Source organism: Triticum aestivum, chromosome 7A (assembly GCF_018294505.1).
Source record: "Triticum aestivum cultivar Chinese Spring chromosome 7A, IWGSC CS RefSeq v2.1, whole genome shotgun sequence".
NCBI lineage: Eukaryota > Viridiplantae > Streptophyta > Magnoliopsida > Poales > Poaceae > Triticum > Triticum aestivum.
Genome location: NC_057812.1, coordinates 125,964,234 through 125,979,823, shown reverse-complemented (window position 1 = coordinate 125,979,823; position 15,590 = coordinate 125,964,234). Strand labels below are relative to the sequence as shown.

Sequence of the window (15,590 nt, the reverse complement as noted above, 5' to 3'; positions counted from 1 at the left end):
TATCTCAATACTATTTAATATTAGGGAGACCCACCGAAAGAAGTTAGAAAGATGCAAGAGCAACTCCAACTCGACGGTGGCGGCGGGGCTTTTCCGCCTATGGTTTGGATCCGAGGGTCCTGGGCCAGCGGCAACACGGTGCTTGGTGCACGTGTTGACGGTGGCGGCGAGAGATTCGAGTCTAGTCCCGATGGCGAGCCGATGGTCGGAGCTGCACTTGTTGCCAAAGCCGCTTTTGATGGCCAAGAATTCCCCGTTGTGCTGTGATTTGGGTTACGGATTGATGAAGTTCATGATGGATCGACAGATGATATGTGGGCGGCCTCGCAAACTCAGGTGGCACAACGGGTTGTTTGCGAGTCGCATGGATCAACTGTCTTTACCGTGGGTTGTGTGCACGGTGGAGATTGAATCCTTTCTGTCACCCAAAGGCGGGTTGTTGATGGCAAGCAAGGAATGGGGCTACCAAATGGCCCTTTGAGGCTAACGCACGCGGCCTCCCATAGTGGCTGGTTAGCGGGATCCGTGAAGATCATCCGGCAATGGTGGAGGGTGTCCTCATACATAGTCGGTGGCTTCTCTTGACACTGCTCGACATCTCATGTATGTGGAAATGTTCGGTCATGTTATGATGCCTATGTCAGGGTTGTGCGAATGAGCGATTTTCGCTGTGCAGTTTCGTGGTGCCTTTTGAGCACATGCTCTCGAATTCTTGAGTGAAAACTCTGAGTCTAATCTTCATTTATTGTACATGACGGGTGTTTCCACATCATTCTCTTGTTGAAGACATTGTTCAGAGATTGCTCGTAATTTCTCTTTCGTGTGAAAACCTATGATCTAGTTTACATGGTTGGATCTTTAACGACGGCGTTTGTGCGTATTTCTCTTCTTAAGGCATTGTTGTTCGAGAAACTCTCCGGGTGACGCTAAGGGTGGTGTTGATATTAATGGTTGTTGCATTGCGTCGTCGATCTTTTCGGCATGACTTTTGGGTGTCATGTATTTTTTCCTTTTTAATAATTTTATTGTGTGCTACACGCCTACACATGTCTTAAAATTTTGAGATTATGTTGTTGTGAAGACCCATTGTATTTTAGGATGAAACAAGAATATATTTGCTCATTCAACCAGAGAAACAAATCCGCTTCATGTGAAATTCTTGCATCTCTAACTAAGCTGTATGAAAACCAGCAGAACCCTGCATCTAGATGTAGGGATTCATGGCATTATAAAGGCCATGCCAACCATGGCTAGCTCCTCCGACAACACAACAGGGTGGTTCATGCCAACCATGGCCCTGATCACGCAAGCAGCTCCATGCACGCCGACGCAGCCTAACTTCACGCCGTTCATCGCACCTCTTCACCGGCCGCGCAGCGGGAACAACCGCCACTCCTGGAACGAAGACTGGTACGAGACCAAGATCAGGACGAGCACGAGCACCACCGCCACGCCCCACGGCGACGAGCCGCCGTCCCACCGGCCGTACGGGGTGCCGCTCCTGTAGTACTGGTCCGACGGAGCCACCTGCTCGAGGAGGTACGCGAGTGCGCCCCCGCCTCGCCCTTGATGATCCCCGCTGGTCGCCACCCAGAGCTGCACGGCGACGATGAGCAGCAGCGGGGACAGGATGAGCAGCGGCCGGAGCTGCTGGACCATGCCCTCCACCGCCGCCTCGCACCGCGCGTACAGCGAGGTGGCGGCGAGGAGGAGGAGCGTCGCGAGCAGCAGGAAGAGGTGGAGCGGCGGGCGCGAGCCGCTGCCCCTCGCCGGCCGCTGCGCGTAGTAGAAGGGCGCGGCCGCAGGCTGGTAGGAGGAGTAGGGGCCGCCGTAGCCGTAGCCGCCGCTCGCCATCGTTCGTGTCTGCGAGAGCTAATAATCCTGGCGAAGAAGAGTTCCGATTCTTCTCTGGATCTCTGGACGAATCTGATCTGCTGGCTCCTCTTTTTCTTGCTTGCGCTGCTAATATGGTCGTGGTCGTGGAGAAGGGGCTCGTGTATATATATGGCAGGAAAAGAGATGGTATGGAAGTTGAAGGCGATATGATATGATGGGGACGCGAGAGGTAGCTTTACTTGGGATGAGAGGATTCCTTCCAAGTGATGGTATCCCTACCAAAGCGCAGCAACCGCAAATCCGTAGCGCATTGGAAAACAATTCTGCGAGGACCACATGTCATGATGGAATAAAATACTCCCTCCATTCCTTGAGAGTGAAGTGCATCCTAGGTCCTCGAACTATTTCGATGGTGTCATGTAGGTCCTCAAACTATGAAAAGTGTCATCTAGGTCCTCAAAAATCTTTAAAGTGTAATAAGCGTGTGTATATGTGACACCTCTAAAATAGTTCAAGGACCTACGTGACACCTTTAAAATAGTTTGAGGACTAGGATAACTCACATATTGCACTTTGAGGACCTGAATAACGATTTTCACAGTTCGAGGACCTACGTGACGCCTCTGAAATAGTTCGAGGACCTATGACGCACTTCACTTATCCCATAATATAAGAGTGTTTTTTGATAAAGTTTTTTTTCATTCCATATCATTGGTAAAGAAAACAAATCATCCCCGAAGCAGAATTTTGAACCATCACCTTCACAACGACGCCTAGACGCCGGTGCACTAGAACATGTTGCTGACGTGGTAACGGCAGAAGCGGCGGCTCTGGTTGTAGGACTGAAGCTTGCTCTCTCGATTGGTCTTCACACTATTGTCGTTCGAATGGATAATCAAGCTGTTGTGGATGCTATGAATCTCAACACAGGCTATTCTATGGTTGCTGACCCAGTACTGGAAGAATGTCGATAGTTAAGTAATGAGGTCCGGAATGTCTTTTTTGAATTTTGTAATAGAGAGTCGGATATTGTAGCTCATTCTTTAGCTCAACAGGGACGTGTTGATCCACCGTCTGTGTGGTCGGACTCACCCCCTAGTTTTATCTCTCGTTACCTTGCGGATGATGTAAGCATTATTTGATGTTAATAAAGCCAACCGTAAGGCCTTCCTGTCGGAATTTGTTTTTAAACCAGCACCTTCACAACCACGCCTAGACGTCGGTGCACTATGTCACCGCATGATCGCCATCCAACACTCTACTGACCTACTCACACAGAACTAGCCGTCAAGAGCAGAAATCATCGGAAGGGAAGAGGCCATCTCGTCGTTTGCGACGGCCATATCGGCGTTGCCTAGATGCCATTCTGCAAGGGCCCTGATCCAAAACCGGGCAATTGGTATCTCTCGGCCGATGCCTTGGTCTTGTCAAGTTGTGCCCACCCTGGCCACCTTCTTCCTTCCCGAGCTCCTCCGCAAGCAGCGCTTCCTCTACGGCACCTCCCCTTCATAGCTCGCCCATGCGTGCATAATGCCTCCCCTGAGTGCCTCTGTCTCTTGCATTGCTTCCTTCCGAGCACATTTATCTGCTGCGACATGCCGACATCTCCCTTCCCAACACCTCCTCCTCCTAAGCACCACAGATAGCAGTTGTGTCATATATGTTTGATCATCGCTATAATAGTCGCTAGTATGATGATCGACACACAAAGAACACTCTAGCAGAGCCGTCATATGCATCAAGATCGCCAAAATATATGAAGCTCTATCATAAAATGACCTCGTAGCCTCCAAATATGGAGGTTGTGGAGGCCTCGTATGGAGATCGTCGTGATGTTTACATTGCCTTTTCATGTCGCATGTATTGCAATATGACACAGAGACGGATTTTATATTTCCGCTAAGAAGTTAATGGAAATGGGCAGTTGGAAATGAACAGTTTTTTTTACGCCCACTCGACCACTCCAGCCTTCACTGTCTCTGTTTGCCTGTTCCGGTCGTCAAAGTAGTTGACCCTAGGGGCCGGCGTAAATTACCGCTGCCCAACGATTATGCGAGCCAATGGAGCGGCGACGGCGTCTGCTAGGTAGTACGACGACGAGGGTCCTTGGAAAGTGTCCTCGGCGTCGCTGTCGCCCGTAGTGCCTTGCCTGTGTCATAGCCTCATAGGTGCCGCAAGTACTTTAGGTGATGGCAAAAGTCGGGGATCTTTGTCACCAGATGGGGCTTTTGAGTTTTGATGATACCTTTGGGCGGTTGATCGTGCACTCACTACGCTCACGCCTACAATTATCGTACATGGAAAAGGCGGTTATCATCCGATTTCCGTTGGTACTTCAAAGTGAGTATATTATTGCTGCTGTTGCGTAGTGTACAGACGCATACTTGCTCCACTATTATTCCTGCAATCATTTGGCGGCCTGCCCTGATCGTGGGTGAGGGGGTCGCCGGACGCACGCACATGCGCGCGGCGACCCCGCCAACTTTTCGGGGTGCATGCCGTGCATGGACGTAGTATATGCGAGCCCGCGAGAAACAGTACAAGGAACATGTTACACGGCTAGATCAGCAGAGCCTCCGTAGTTTTGTATACGCGATTTCGTGTTTCGGTTTCGCCAAGTCTGACCTGCAGGCTGCAGCTGCTCTGAAACGGACCAGTCCAAAGCCAGAGCAAATAACTTACAAACTTGCACTCCACGACACTGCAGGCTAAGTTTGAAAACCGCGGCCCTGCGGCATGTTTCACTTTCACGCACTGTTTGCGTCCCCATGACCCCCATCGACGTTGAAAAACAGAAGAAGGGAGCCACTGCATGCACCAGGCTTGACTTGCAAGCTGCCACTTCTGCCACAGTATGTACTGTAGATCAGTAGACGATGTTACAGGGCAATGTCGCTTCGCCACGCACGCACGCATGGCGGCGGCGGCGTCAACGAACCGCAGCGGCGGCACGTAAAAGCGGGACTTTCGGCGTGGCGCGGCGACCGGCGAGGGTGGCTTGTCCAGATGCGCTTGTAAAGTTGCTCTGCGCCTCGTTTCCACGACCTGGCCGGTGCCTGCTTGCCTGCCTTGCACTGCACAGGATGAAGAAGTCTGCGGTCCCTGTGATCTGACCTGACCTCACCGATGGGAGCCGTCGCCGTTGCTTTCTCTGTTCGATAACGATGGCCACCAACGGCCAGCTGCGGCTCCAGTTCGGCCGACGACCAAGGAGAGATAGCTCGCACCCGTGGCCACACGATAACCAGAAAAGTGTTTGGCAAAGGAAACGGGCCGCGTACGCTTCTTTGCGATGAACAGGAAACAAGATACTCCATACATACTCGTATGTTTGAAGTTGATTGTAAGACACAACACTGAACGTATAACCACATTCCACGTACTACGCTACATTGCCGGTCGCCAATGACCAAAAGTTGCAGTCACCAATCAGACCCGCAATGGGAATCGAACTGAAATTTTGATTTGGGCCAGTCAATTTGGCCTGGATCAGTTTGAAGTGTTAGATGAAAAACAAACAGCCCAGATTATGCCTTCTTCCTCCATGCGTTTTCCAGATCGCATATTTTTCATGCTGCCACCGCCACGCCGTAGCGCCCTCCCCTCAACCTACCCCCACCACCGGTCTTGCCGCCGCCCACGGCCATCCCTCTAGCCCCGTCAATGTCCATTTTTTTCCTTCGGCAAAGCCCCACCCTAAGCCCTAAGATAGAAAATGGGATGATGACGGCGAGCCTTTTCTTTCTCTCAGGCAAGGCCCTTCCTTCTCCTTCCTTCATTCAAAATCAACTGACTCGAATTTGAAATTCAGCTGACTGACATTGTAGCTAAAGTGCAATACAATCATCACAGCATAGGCATAAAACCTGCATCACGATACCCACTGATTTGCACTAAAAACGAGTATTCCACAAATATACAAACTCATTCACACCATGGTACAGGTACAGTTCTCTTACACACAAAACCCCCACAACCTGCAAGCACAACACACGTACCGAAGATCGGGTGATCATATATATACAAACGACTATCGCTACCATCATCAATTGGATAATCTCGAGGGTCGTGGCTTGTGGTCCACTATACAATCGTGTGTATGGCATCTGAATCATCTTCGCAATTTCCCTCAGCCTTCCTCAGTTTCGCCACCAGGGTCCATATATTTGCGAGCTCGCCCTCCAGGAACGCCTCCTTCTGCTTCGACTCCTCGATTTTCTTCTGAAGTTCAGCTTCTCTCTGGTCCTTCTCCACGAGCATGGCCTCCAGAGCTTGCTCCCTCTGGCTGCTTGAGTTCGTGTCCCTTTTACCACCCGGTTCGTGCCGTTCGATGTGGCCGCCCTTTCGAGCTGCCTTCGGGCTATGGCTTGCTCTTCGTGGAGTCGAGTTTCTCGCCGACTCCAACTCGCCGGCGAGCTTCTCGTTCTGCTTGACGAGCTTGGTGACTTCTTCAGAAAGTGCTCTCAGTTCCACACCCGCGGCTGAGGCCAGGCCCTTGGCGTACGTGCTTTCCTCCAGAAGTTCCTGGTTACGGGCCTCTAGCTGAGCTTTGACTTCAGTCAGTTCGCACAATCTCTGCTTCAGTTCGCCGATCTCTGACTGAAGAGGAATACAAGTAACATAAGAGCACCATATATACTTTTGGTCCCCAATCACATAAACTAGCTAAATGAGTAACGTATAAACTAAAAAGAGGTAATGTGCCGTATTAGATAAATGGAAGAGCAGCATCCGCGACAGGCTAATTGTGTGATGCCTGTTTTGAAGCACTAATTTGCAGGATTATATTGGAATTGAAGAAAACTAAAAACTGTATTGCTAATTAGCAATAACTAAGGACATGACAAGTGTACGTGCAGTATCATGACAAGCAAAGGGCAAAAGGTATAATGTCATCTAGGCCAATCTTATCATCAGATGCATGACACACAGAATACATGTGCCAAGCACCGGGCTATATAGGCTTCAGTTCAGAGGATAGGAAAACTGGACTTGCATCTGAACGGAAGGATGATGGACCAGAGTGTAGAGACAAGCCAAACCTGTGATGTGTTTTCCAGTGGCTTTTCAGACACATCACTGGATAATGGATTATCATTATGAACTTGCGATCCAACGTCATGGCCGATGCCTGTTTGCTGCTGCAATCTGATTCTTTCTGGTAAAAACTCGTCAATTTGAAGAGCTTGGACGATCTGTTCTTTCAAGTAAACAACCGTTTCTCGCAACTCTTCACATTCGATTGCCTGATAAAGAAAACTTGTAAATTACAAACTTTTGCGCTTATTTCTAAACATATAATCAAATATAACCTTTTTCTCTAGCTGGTCTTCCAGTATCCTGTTATCTGCTGTTTTCACCTGCAGTACATACAGAAAATGACCTTGCAATAACTGAAAGAAACTTATAGCAGCACATTCAACATACAAACTTTTTTTGTTACCAGCCATACAGTTCAATAAGAGAGGATGAGCATATAGCAGGCCAACTTGGGTAAACAAAGGGGTGCTCTCTTGTGAAGGAAATACAATTTTGGGTGAGAGAACACCAGTACATAACTGAAAATTTGGAATCGCTGCATCAAAATTTCTAGTTTCAGTGCTCCTTCCCAACAATACTACACCAATTCAAAACGCAATGGATTCAGTATGGTTTTACTACAGAAATTCGGAATACTTTGGTTTTCATGTATGTGTCCCCTCTTTTGGAGTATATGCTAATGTGGACAATTTTGTACCTGACAATTGCAATTTGTAGTTTCAAATACCTTAACTTTAGTGCTCATTCCATTTTTCTGATAAAAAGCTGAAATAGCTCTTTTCGAGAGAGGGTTGAGCTTCATCAAACAGTATTCATAACATGCAGAAAAACTGGTCACATTTGTATTAAGAAGAGAATAAAAGAGGAAAGATTCAGTAGAACGCCTCCATACCTCAAGTTGAAAGGCCTTCTCATTGAGTTGCTTAAGTATCTTAGTGTAATACTGAAGACAATGAAATAGTCTGTTATGTATGCATATCAAAAGAGCAAGATCAAAACCGCATATAGTGCACATAAACATTACCGATGAAAGTTTTGAAGTGTCAAGCTTTTCTTGACTGTCTAACACTGAATGAACATTTTGATTTTCCAAAGATATTATCTGCCGCTTGCATTTAATCTCATCATTGGCCATCTTTTCCATCTTCAGACAAAGGCACAATTTTGAAGAACAAGTGTGCTAATAAAATAGCGAAAAGTGTACCAGGGAGAGGTTTACCTCAATCTGTTTGTTCATTCCGCTTATTCCAGCTTCCTCTGTGAGGTGCTTTACAACGTTTGCATGGAGCACAGCCTCCCCTGACGAAATCTTTAACTGCTCCCTCAGTAGATCAACATCATCTAAGATTTCACTTTTTCTGCTGACCTGAGCCATACAATAGAGCAGATTATGTGAAACGATAACATGCTTTTAGGCTATCTACGCACGCTTGCACTAGACTACTTATATCAATTACTTGCTTTGATTCCCAGTCTGCTAAAGTTCATCTTCTGTATTTCTCCTACTTTTTCGTTTTGTGTTTAGAAATGCAACCCATTTTGTTTGTCTAAATGGAATGCAAACGAAGGGAAAATGTGCTCACACTTTGTACGGACAGTATTCCTTCTACAGGTGAGCTGTCAGAAGGAATTCCAAGATCAACGCTCAAAAAATCAGCTGGTACATTCTCATCAAGCATAGAATTCCACGTCCTCTGTTCTGATAGAAAATTAATCCCATCCTCCAGACGTGTTGGAGGAGCAGTGAATGATTTGGTCAAACTAGATTTACCACCATCAGAACATGCCAGGGTAGCAGAACCACTATCACGCTTCTGCATACAGTTAAAATATAAAGATCAGAGTGAAGGAGAACTCTGACAAAGCAGATGGGTCATTCGTTCTGGCTTGGCTCCGGAAAAAGAACTATAACCTTATCCATACTAAAAAGTTTCTCACAGAATCTGAGATGACACATATACGGCCATGCACATCATGTTGTGATGCACTACATCTATACACCACATTGTCTAAACTAACCATTCTTATGAGGCCATATGGCTTGATATAAGCTGGGTTCTGACATGTAATATCAGAAGGAAAACACAACTGTTCACCATGCTAAATACTCCCTCCCTTCCCAAATATTTGTCTTTCTAAACATTTCAACAAGTGACTACATACGAAGCAAAATGAGTTAATCTGCACTCTAAGATATGTCTACATACATCCGTATGTTGTATCCATTTGAAATGTCTAGAAAGACAAATATTTGGGAACGGAGGGAGTATAATGTTTAAATACAGTTAATTAAAAAGTATCTGATTTGTGTACCCGAAGTTTGAACCAGTTAAGGAGTCCTTTACGACTTTGCTTCTCCTCCTTAGGAGACATTTCAAGTGCTTCACCAAATCCTTCCATCGGCATAACCAGCTCATTTCTATAGTTATTCATGACAATATCTCGCCTTCTATGCGGGAGATATGCCAGCTGCAATTTTAGCAGACAAACTTTAGAAAAATAAAGGCATTACAACTAATGAAAAAGACATCATGGTAAAAGATAAATGCAAGCTGATTGAATTATATTATTTTGTAACATTATCTGAATATTCAAACCTCTCCTTCACCAAAAGAATGTCTGCGCCTTGTGCCAGGATGTTGAGATGATCTAGTAGTCTGGGTTGCTCTGGTGGAAACCAGGATTAGTTTTGTTAGACGCTGTATCCTGCCAAGCAAAGCAGCTTTGGCTTCTTCTTCTTGTTCCAGTCTAGATTGAAGCTTGACATTACCATCTTCTAGCTTTTCATGTGATGAATAAGTAGTTACGAACTTAGAATCCATCAGTGATGCACCGAAATATTTCCTTCAAACATGATAAATAAAGTGAAAGACAACAAATCCATAAAGCACTAAATGAGACAATAAAAAAAGTATCACCTTCTGTTTCCAAAGAATGATATTATCTTCTGTGACATCTTTCAAAGGAGTGGCAGTAAAGATCCCTCTTTTCAGTTGTTCTAGCTCTTCCCTTAGTTGACGAATTTCACTTTGGTACTTCTTTATTAGAGATTTCTCATCAATAATCTGAAAACCATGAATACAGTTACAAAAGAAGTCAGAGATAAACACATAAGGCGGAGAATCTGTTAAGCAAGCATGTCCACCTTGTTTTGTAATGCTTGGATCTCAATGTGCTTTGATCGGTGGGCAAATTTTAACGTGTTATGAGTTTCTTCAGAGTTGCTCGATGCTGGAGTAACCGTGCAAATCAGCTGCACAAAATCAATACACAAATGATTGCGATACCAAAAATGAAAGAATATAACTTTTAAGCAGTATCCTGAAGAACTCACAGAAACACGTCCTTGGCCACTCAAGGATGACTGCAGCAAACGTGTTAATTTTGAGTTCCGGAATGGAACATGAGTAGCTTTTCCGTCAGTCAGTTTTGATATCACCTGGAATATCCACAAAAAATTATGTTAGATAAGAAACTAAGAAAGTACAACTAATCCTCATGACTTGACCAGCTTCTGCCCTAAATCACTAGGAAAAATTATAAACAATAAATAAATAAATACACATGGAATGGAATAATAGTGGTTCTGCTAAATTTTTAATACACTGTCTTGTTTTTCCGTGATGTTGTTACTAATACACTGTGCACATTGAACCCTTTCTAATTTTCTTACAAATGCCTCTAGAAAGTGAAATAACTAACCGACATCAGGGATGTAGAGCTGTGGCATTGGGAGCATAGACAGGGTTTAGGCTATAAAATCCCAAAGCCACGGTCTACACACACAATGCGCAGGCAACAACATATATAAGTTTATAGAATTTTAGTATCATGAGCATAACATGTTTATAGCTCTATATTAGGAAAGATTCTTGTCATCAAATTGTGATTACAGGACCGAGGCCCACCGTTCCAAGAGTCAGCAGACTTTTATTGATATAAGACCCTTCCTTCCGGCGTGCTCCTGTTGTTTCAGCCCTTGAACTCTCTGAACCTGCCAGATCGATGAGGTTCTGCAAATGAGTGACAAAACTAAGAAATGATTATGTTTTGGGTGCATGAATGCACATAATGTTCAGATGCTGCAATAAATGGACACAAGTGCATATGGAGCGTGCATATAGATATGTACAATTAATTAGAGTAATGAGAGTGATTGTGAACAGGAGGGGGGGGGGGGGATCTCACCAGCTGCGAAAAAGTAACCGTTTCTCCTTCATTAGACTCACAGAAGGGGCTGCTCTCTACTGTCTGTGTGAAACAATAAATTGAAAAGTTATAGAAGATGTATGCCGAAAGAAATATGTTAAAAGACTTCCATGTAACTACACATATTATGACAAAAATATCACAAAATTACATTGAAAAAGGTTTGCACGGAGCGCACATTCTTTGACGTGCCTACTGCAGAATCATTAGTTTATGAACATAAAGAAATCACTTGTATTACCAGTGTGAAAATTGTGTGGCTTCTGCTACTTAGAAGATTAAAGTTAGTGGATCCAACATGCCTATGCTCTGAAAAAAATAGAACACAGTAAAGTCATAAGTACATTGTTCCGCATGTGCATTTCACCCTAAGAACAGCAGTAAACGAAGTCCGAGGAGCCGTATACCAACAAGTGCAATTTGTGTGTTTATCATAGTGCATTTTTCAATTAACCTGGATTATATGTTTGCAGTAAATTATTTGGGATACCATCTAGTAAGTCAAGGCAACATATACTGTTTATCCAAAATATAAAATGAACAAGTGACATGTTTGCAATCCGTATATATAAAATATACTCATTCTTCTGTCGATGTGTTGATATATGGCGAACTAGACATGTGCAGATGTGCTATATCAGCAATCCACGGGTATTCTACAGTAGCTAGAAAGAAATATCCAAATGGCTGTGTTCCCTTATGAAGTATCATCAGATTTACTTTTATACAAAATTTAACATCGTTACATGATAGTTTGTTCCAGGCATATTAACGAAAGACTATTAGATAAGAATTATCCTCATAACTACTGTCGACTCATAGTGATATCCTGATATTCTTCATACAACCTTGCTGGTAAAGGTACATCAAAGAAACAACAAAATAAATAAAAGGAACCTTCTCCGGCTGCAATAAGGGACAAAACATGGGTAGGAGATAACACTACTTCTTCCTTTATGCCCTCAACAAATGTTCCCTGTGAGAATGAACTATAATCAAGAAAATACGGTAATATAGTTCAAGACAGTCACGTGCTGCATATGCTGTAAGCAATTGGCATTTTATGTGTGATTGCCCGTGTTATAAGATTTCAAAATAATGTCATCATGTTCTTGCATCATCCATCAAGCAGTTTTCATATGTTGGGAAAAAACACTCCAGGAAGTACACGAATTTGTGGTCTAAATTAACTTAAATGTTTGAGTAGGAAAACGATGACCTGTACTTAGACCAATACTTAGCAACCTGCATTCTTGTGTACCATGGACAACACTATATGGAGAGAATCGACCAGTAATAGTCCTCAAGAAAGTTCAGTGTTCAGTTAGTTAAATTAACTTTTAGAAGCAGTAAAAAAATATTTCAGAAGAATTATCTCAGTAACTTTTAAAATTTACTAGTTAACTAGAAAAGTACACAGATTGTGTGATAGAGACTCCTGTTACTTGAAAAAGAGATGTTTCAAACCTGAAGATCCTCCCTAATTCGTAAATTCTTCCCTGCAGGATTTAGGAGATCGTTCACAACCTATAAAGGGTGAGGCTCCCAATTAATACAAGATAGAAAATTATTATAGAAAAATGCACATTTAGTTGACTGTTCAGAATGAGTCACTCAGTTCAAAATAAATATTATGGAGAAATTATTTCAGAAAAACCATGTTCCTAGATAATAAATGTGTAACTCCCCAGGGTACGTGCAAAAAAGTAAGAAAACCAGGTAGGCATAAAAAGGTAAGTTTTACACTTGCATCAACCAATTTCCGTCTTTCAGGAACTACTCTTTATTGGTAACTTGCCAAAGTTATTGTTACAAAAATGGATTATAGTTTCACTCAGGATCCAGACGACATGGTTATGTTGGTTTTCTCTTTTTGTAATTTACTCTTCAGCGGTTGGCTTGATAATAAATAAAGGGGCCCAGATTATAGCCTATAGGAAACTAAAAGTTGAGCTTCATCCTCATCTTAGCTTAATGACCACCGTTGGGCCTAAATGAGACTTAGCATTACTGATCAGTGCATAACTACGCTAATACCGGCTCGACTACTATGATTTGTGTATATCATTAACAAACCTCTTTCACATGCTTCCTAGTACTATTAGCATGTTTCTATTCCAGGCTAAGCTATAAGCAAGAAGCAAAATAAATACTGTGTTAAGAACCCAGGAAAAAAACTGCATTTACATGTGTGACGTTCATGCCCATCGCTTTAAGGTTATCTAAACTGAAGTTTGTTACATCTTACTGTGACATAGAAACACTGGTTAGCTGCGGGTGTTATGAAAACAATCAGGGAGTACAAACCAACCTAGGTGCTGACTAGAATTAAATTTATCAAGGCTGCACAATGAAATGCAGAATTGGGAACAACCAACCTCGTTATAAATTTCCAGGTATGATACACGAAGAAGAAACTCCCGATTCAGGGTCTACAAAGTAAAACCAAATCAATACAATGATTTGGTCGAATCATCATAGGGTATGGATTCGAGTAGTACCTCTTGTATTATGCCAAACGCATCTTTCACGGCCAAAGGTATAATCCCTGGGGATCTTTGATCTCCCTGCTTGTAGCGCAGCGCAAGTGTATGTGAAGAAATCAAAAATGTTTGGCATATACACATTATAGTTTAATGTTTGTATAGAGAAAAGGGCATAAATGGTTATCATCACTAGTTATAATGAAAACTGAAAACAAAATGCTATGTTACACATCTGATGATTAGAAGAACAAACTCTACATCTCAGCAAAAGGTGTATGTCAAACAATTCGGGCTGCATAGCATTGCCCAAGCACAAGACTGGGATTCCATGAATTTTTGAGGAAGGATGGTATCTAAAACAAGCTTCTTGCTACAAATGTACGTACATGCATCGTGTGTGTCTTCCCACTGCTTGTAACCCCATATGCAAATATTGTACCTGACAGAGTGACAGTGAAAACAAAAGGGAAGTTTATCATTCCTCCCCAGCAATTGAGAGCAGTAATTGTGTAATGGCATCCTAAGTTCACCACTGAAGACTAATATGAATAAATGAACTTTCACATGAATCAGTAATTTATTGAGTTCAACCTGACAGACTACAGTGATGCTCATAAATTACCCCAAAGCAATTTTGCATTCAGATAAACTAGTGCAACATTTAACAAATTACCAAGAGAACACCAATATGTAGCCCAACAAGAATCCTTTACAAAACAGAAAGCAGAGGAACAAGAGTATACATGATCAGTACCATTTATTCCTTGCATGGCACCACTGACAACATGTTGAGCCGCAACATCATATACCTGTTGTGTTGTCGTAGTTGGTCCAAACACACGATCTGGTTGTAAAACCTCCCATTAGCCACTTAGAAAAGAAATTTGAAATTGACAACAGAACTTTGTTGTCACTTATGAATACGGCTTCGGTACTGACTTCAAGAAGAAACATTTGATGATTCCATTGAATACTCTGCCTACACAGTTATATATCAACATTGCTGTATAATTTATCTATTGTGTTACGCTGTTATTCCAGCTGTCTAGCATATATGCAGAGCACCAGAATTGTGTCATTGTTCAGAAGGTAGCAATTATTGTTCTGTTACTGCTTGCCGTCCGCAAGCGTTCCACTGATTCTCCGACACTTCAAATTCAGTGAGTCTCGTCATCAATCACTCAGTTTACATACCATAGGCATAGGCGATGTTGGGATTGTGCTCGTTCCGCACGATGGTCTCGCCGTCCGCGTACCACGCGATCTCCTCCCCCTGCCGAATCTCCCGCGAACTTCCACACACACACACACACACACACACACACACACACACACACAAACAAAACCACCAGCAGGGTCACTCCACATTGCCCGAATCCAAAACCCAGCCAAACCACGTACGCGGTGGTGCAGCCGAAGCAAACCTGAGCGGCCGGAAGCGGACGGTCGCGGTGACGCTCTCCTTGGCCGACGGCGCCTCCCCGGCCCCCGGCTCGTCGAACGCCTCGGGCGAGAACTCCGCCGCGAACCGCGACCGGGGCGTCGCGGTGGTGTACGTCGGCGAGTCCGACTGAGCCCCATCCCGCCCCGCCGCCGCCGCGGCCGCCCCACGGGAGGCATTCCGGCGCGGCGACGCCATGGCCGCCACCACCGCAGACGCGCCGGCTCGGGCCTAGCGGCGCGTGCAAATGGGAGTCGCCATTGGCGCTGGCGCAACCGGCATTGGATCTATGCGGCCGTGCGGGAGGGGAGGCGAGGCGAGGCCGCGCGCGCGCGCGGTTTGGCTTGGCCTTTTGGCCGTGGCGTGGCCGTGGGGCGTGATACGGTTTGGTTCGCTTGGCTTTGAAGCGATGCGGGGGAGCAGGTAAAAAGGATTGGTTTCTCGAAGGGAAACGGGCGAAAAGGTGAAAAAGACGGCCACCTTTTGGTTGAATTTCCAACCCACTTTTGCAAATTTTAATTGCGCGTTGGTTACTCGATGCAATGTGTGCCTTTTCTTCTAAAATCACAGTTTTTTTT

At 44.4% G+C, this 15,590-nt stretch overlaps 1 protein-coding gene across 1 annotated transcript; it reads right to left on the bottom strand.

The window, feature by feature from the left end:
* Positions 1-5,690: 5,690 nt before the first annotated feature.
* Positions 5,691-15,388, bottom strand: LOC123150906 (kinesin-like protein KIN-7D, chloroplastic). Its single transcript, XM_044570711.1, has 23 exons — positions 14,996-15,388; positions 14,766-14,863; positions 14,326-14,415; positions 13,958-14,010; positions 13,587-13,652; positions 13,464-13,517; positions 12,553-12,612; positions 11,983-12,061; positions 11,327-11,394; positions 11,065-11,127; positions 10,785-10,889; positions 10,211-10,315; positions 10,022-10,129; positions 9,795-9,941; positions 9,474-9,656; positions 9,190-9,345; positions 8,460-8,690; positions 8,096-8,242; positions 7,901-8,020; positions 7,769-7,819; positions 7,149-7,196; positions 6,879-7,082; positions 5,691-6,435 (listed from the first exon to the last, which is right to left on the bottom strand). The coding sequence occupies exons 1-23, from the start codon at positions 15,208-15,210 to the stop codon at positions 5,920-5,922; spliced, it is 2,967 nt and encodes a 988-aa protein (XP_044426646.1). The 5' UTR covers positions 15,211-15,388; the 3' UTR covers positions 5,691-5,919.
* Between the last annotated feature and the right edge of the window lie 202 nt (positions 15,389-15,590).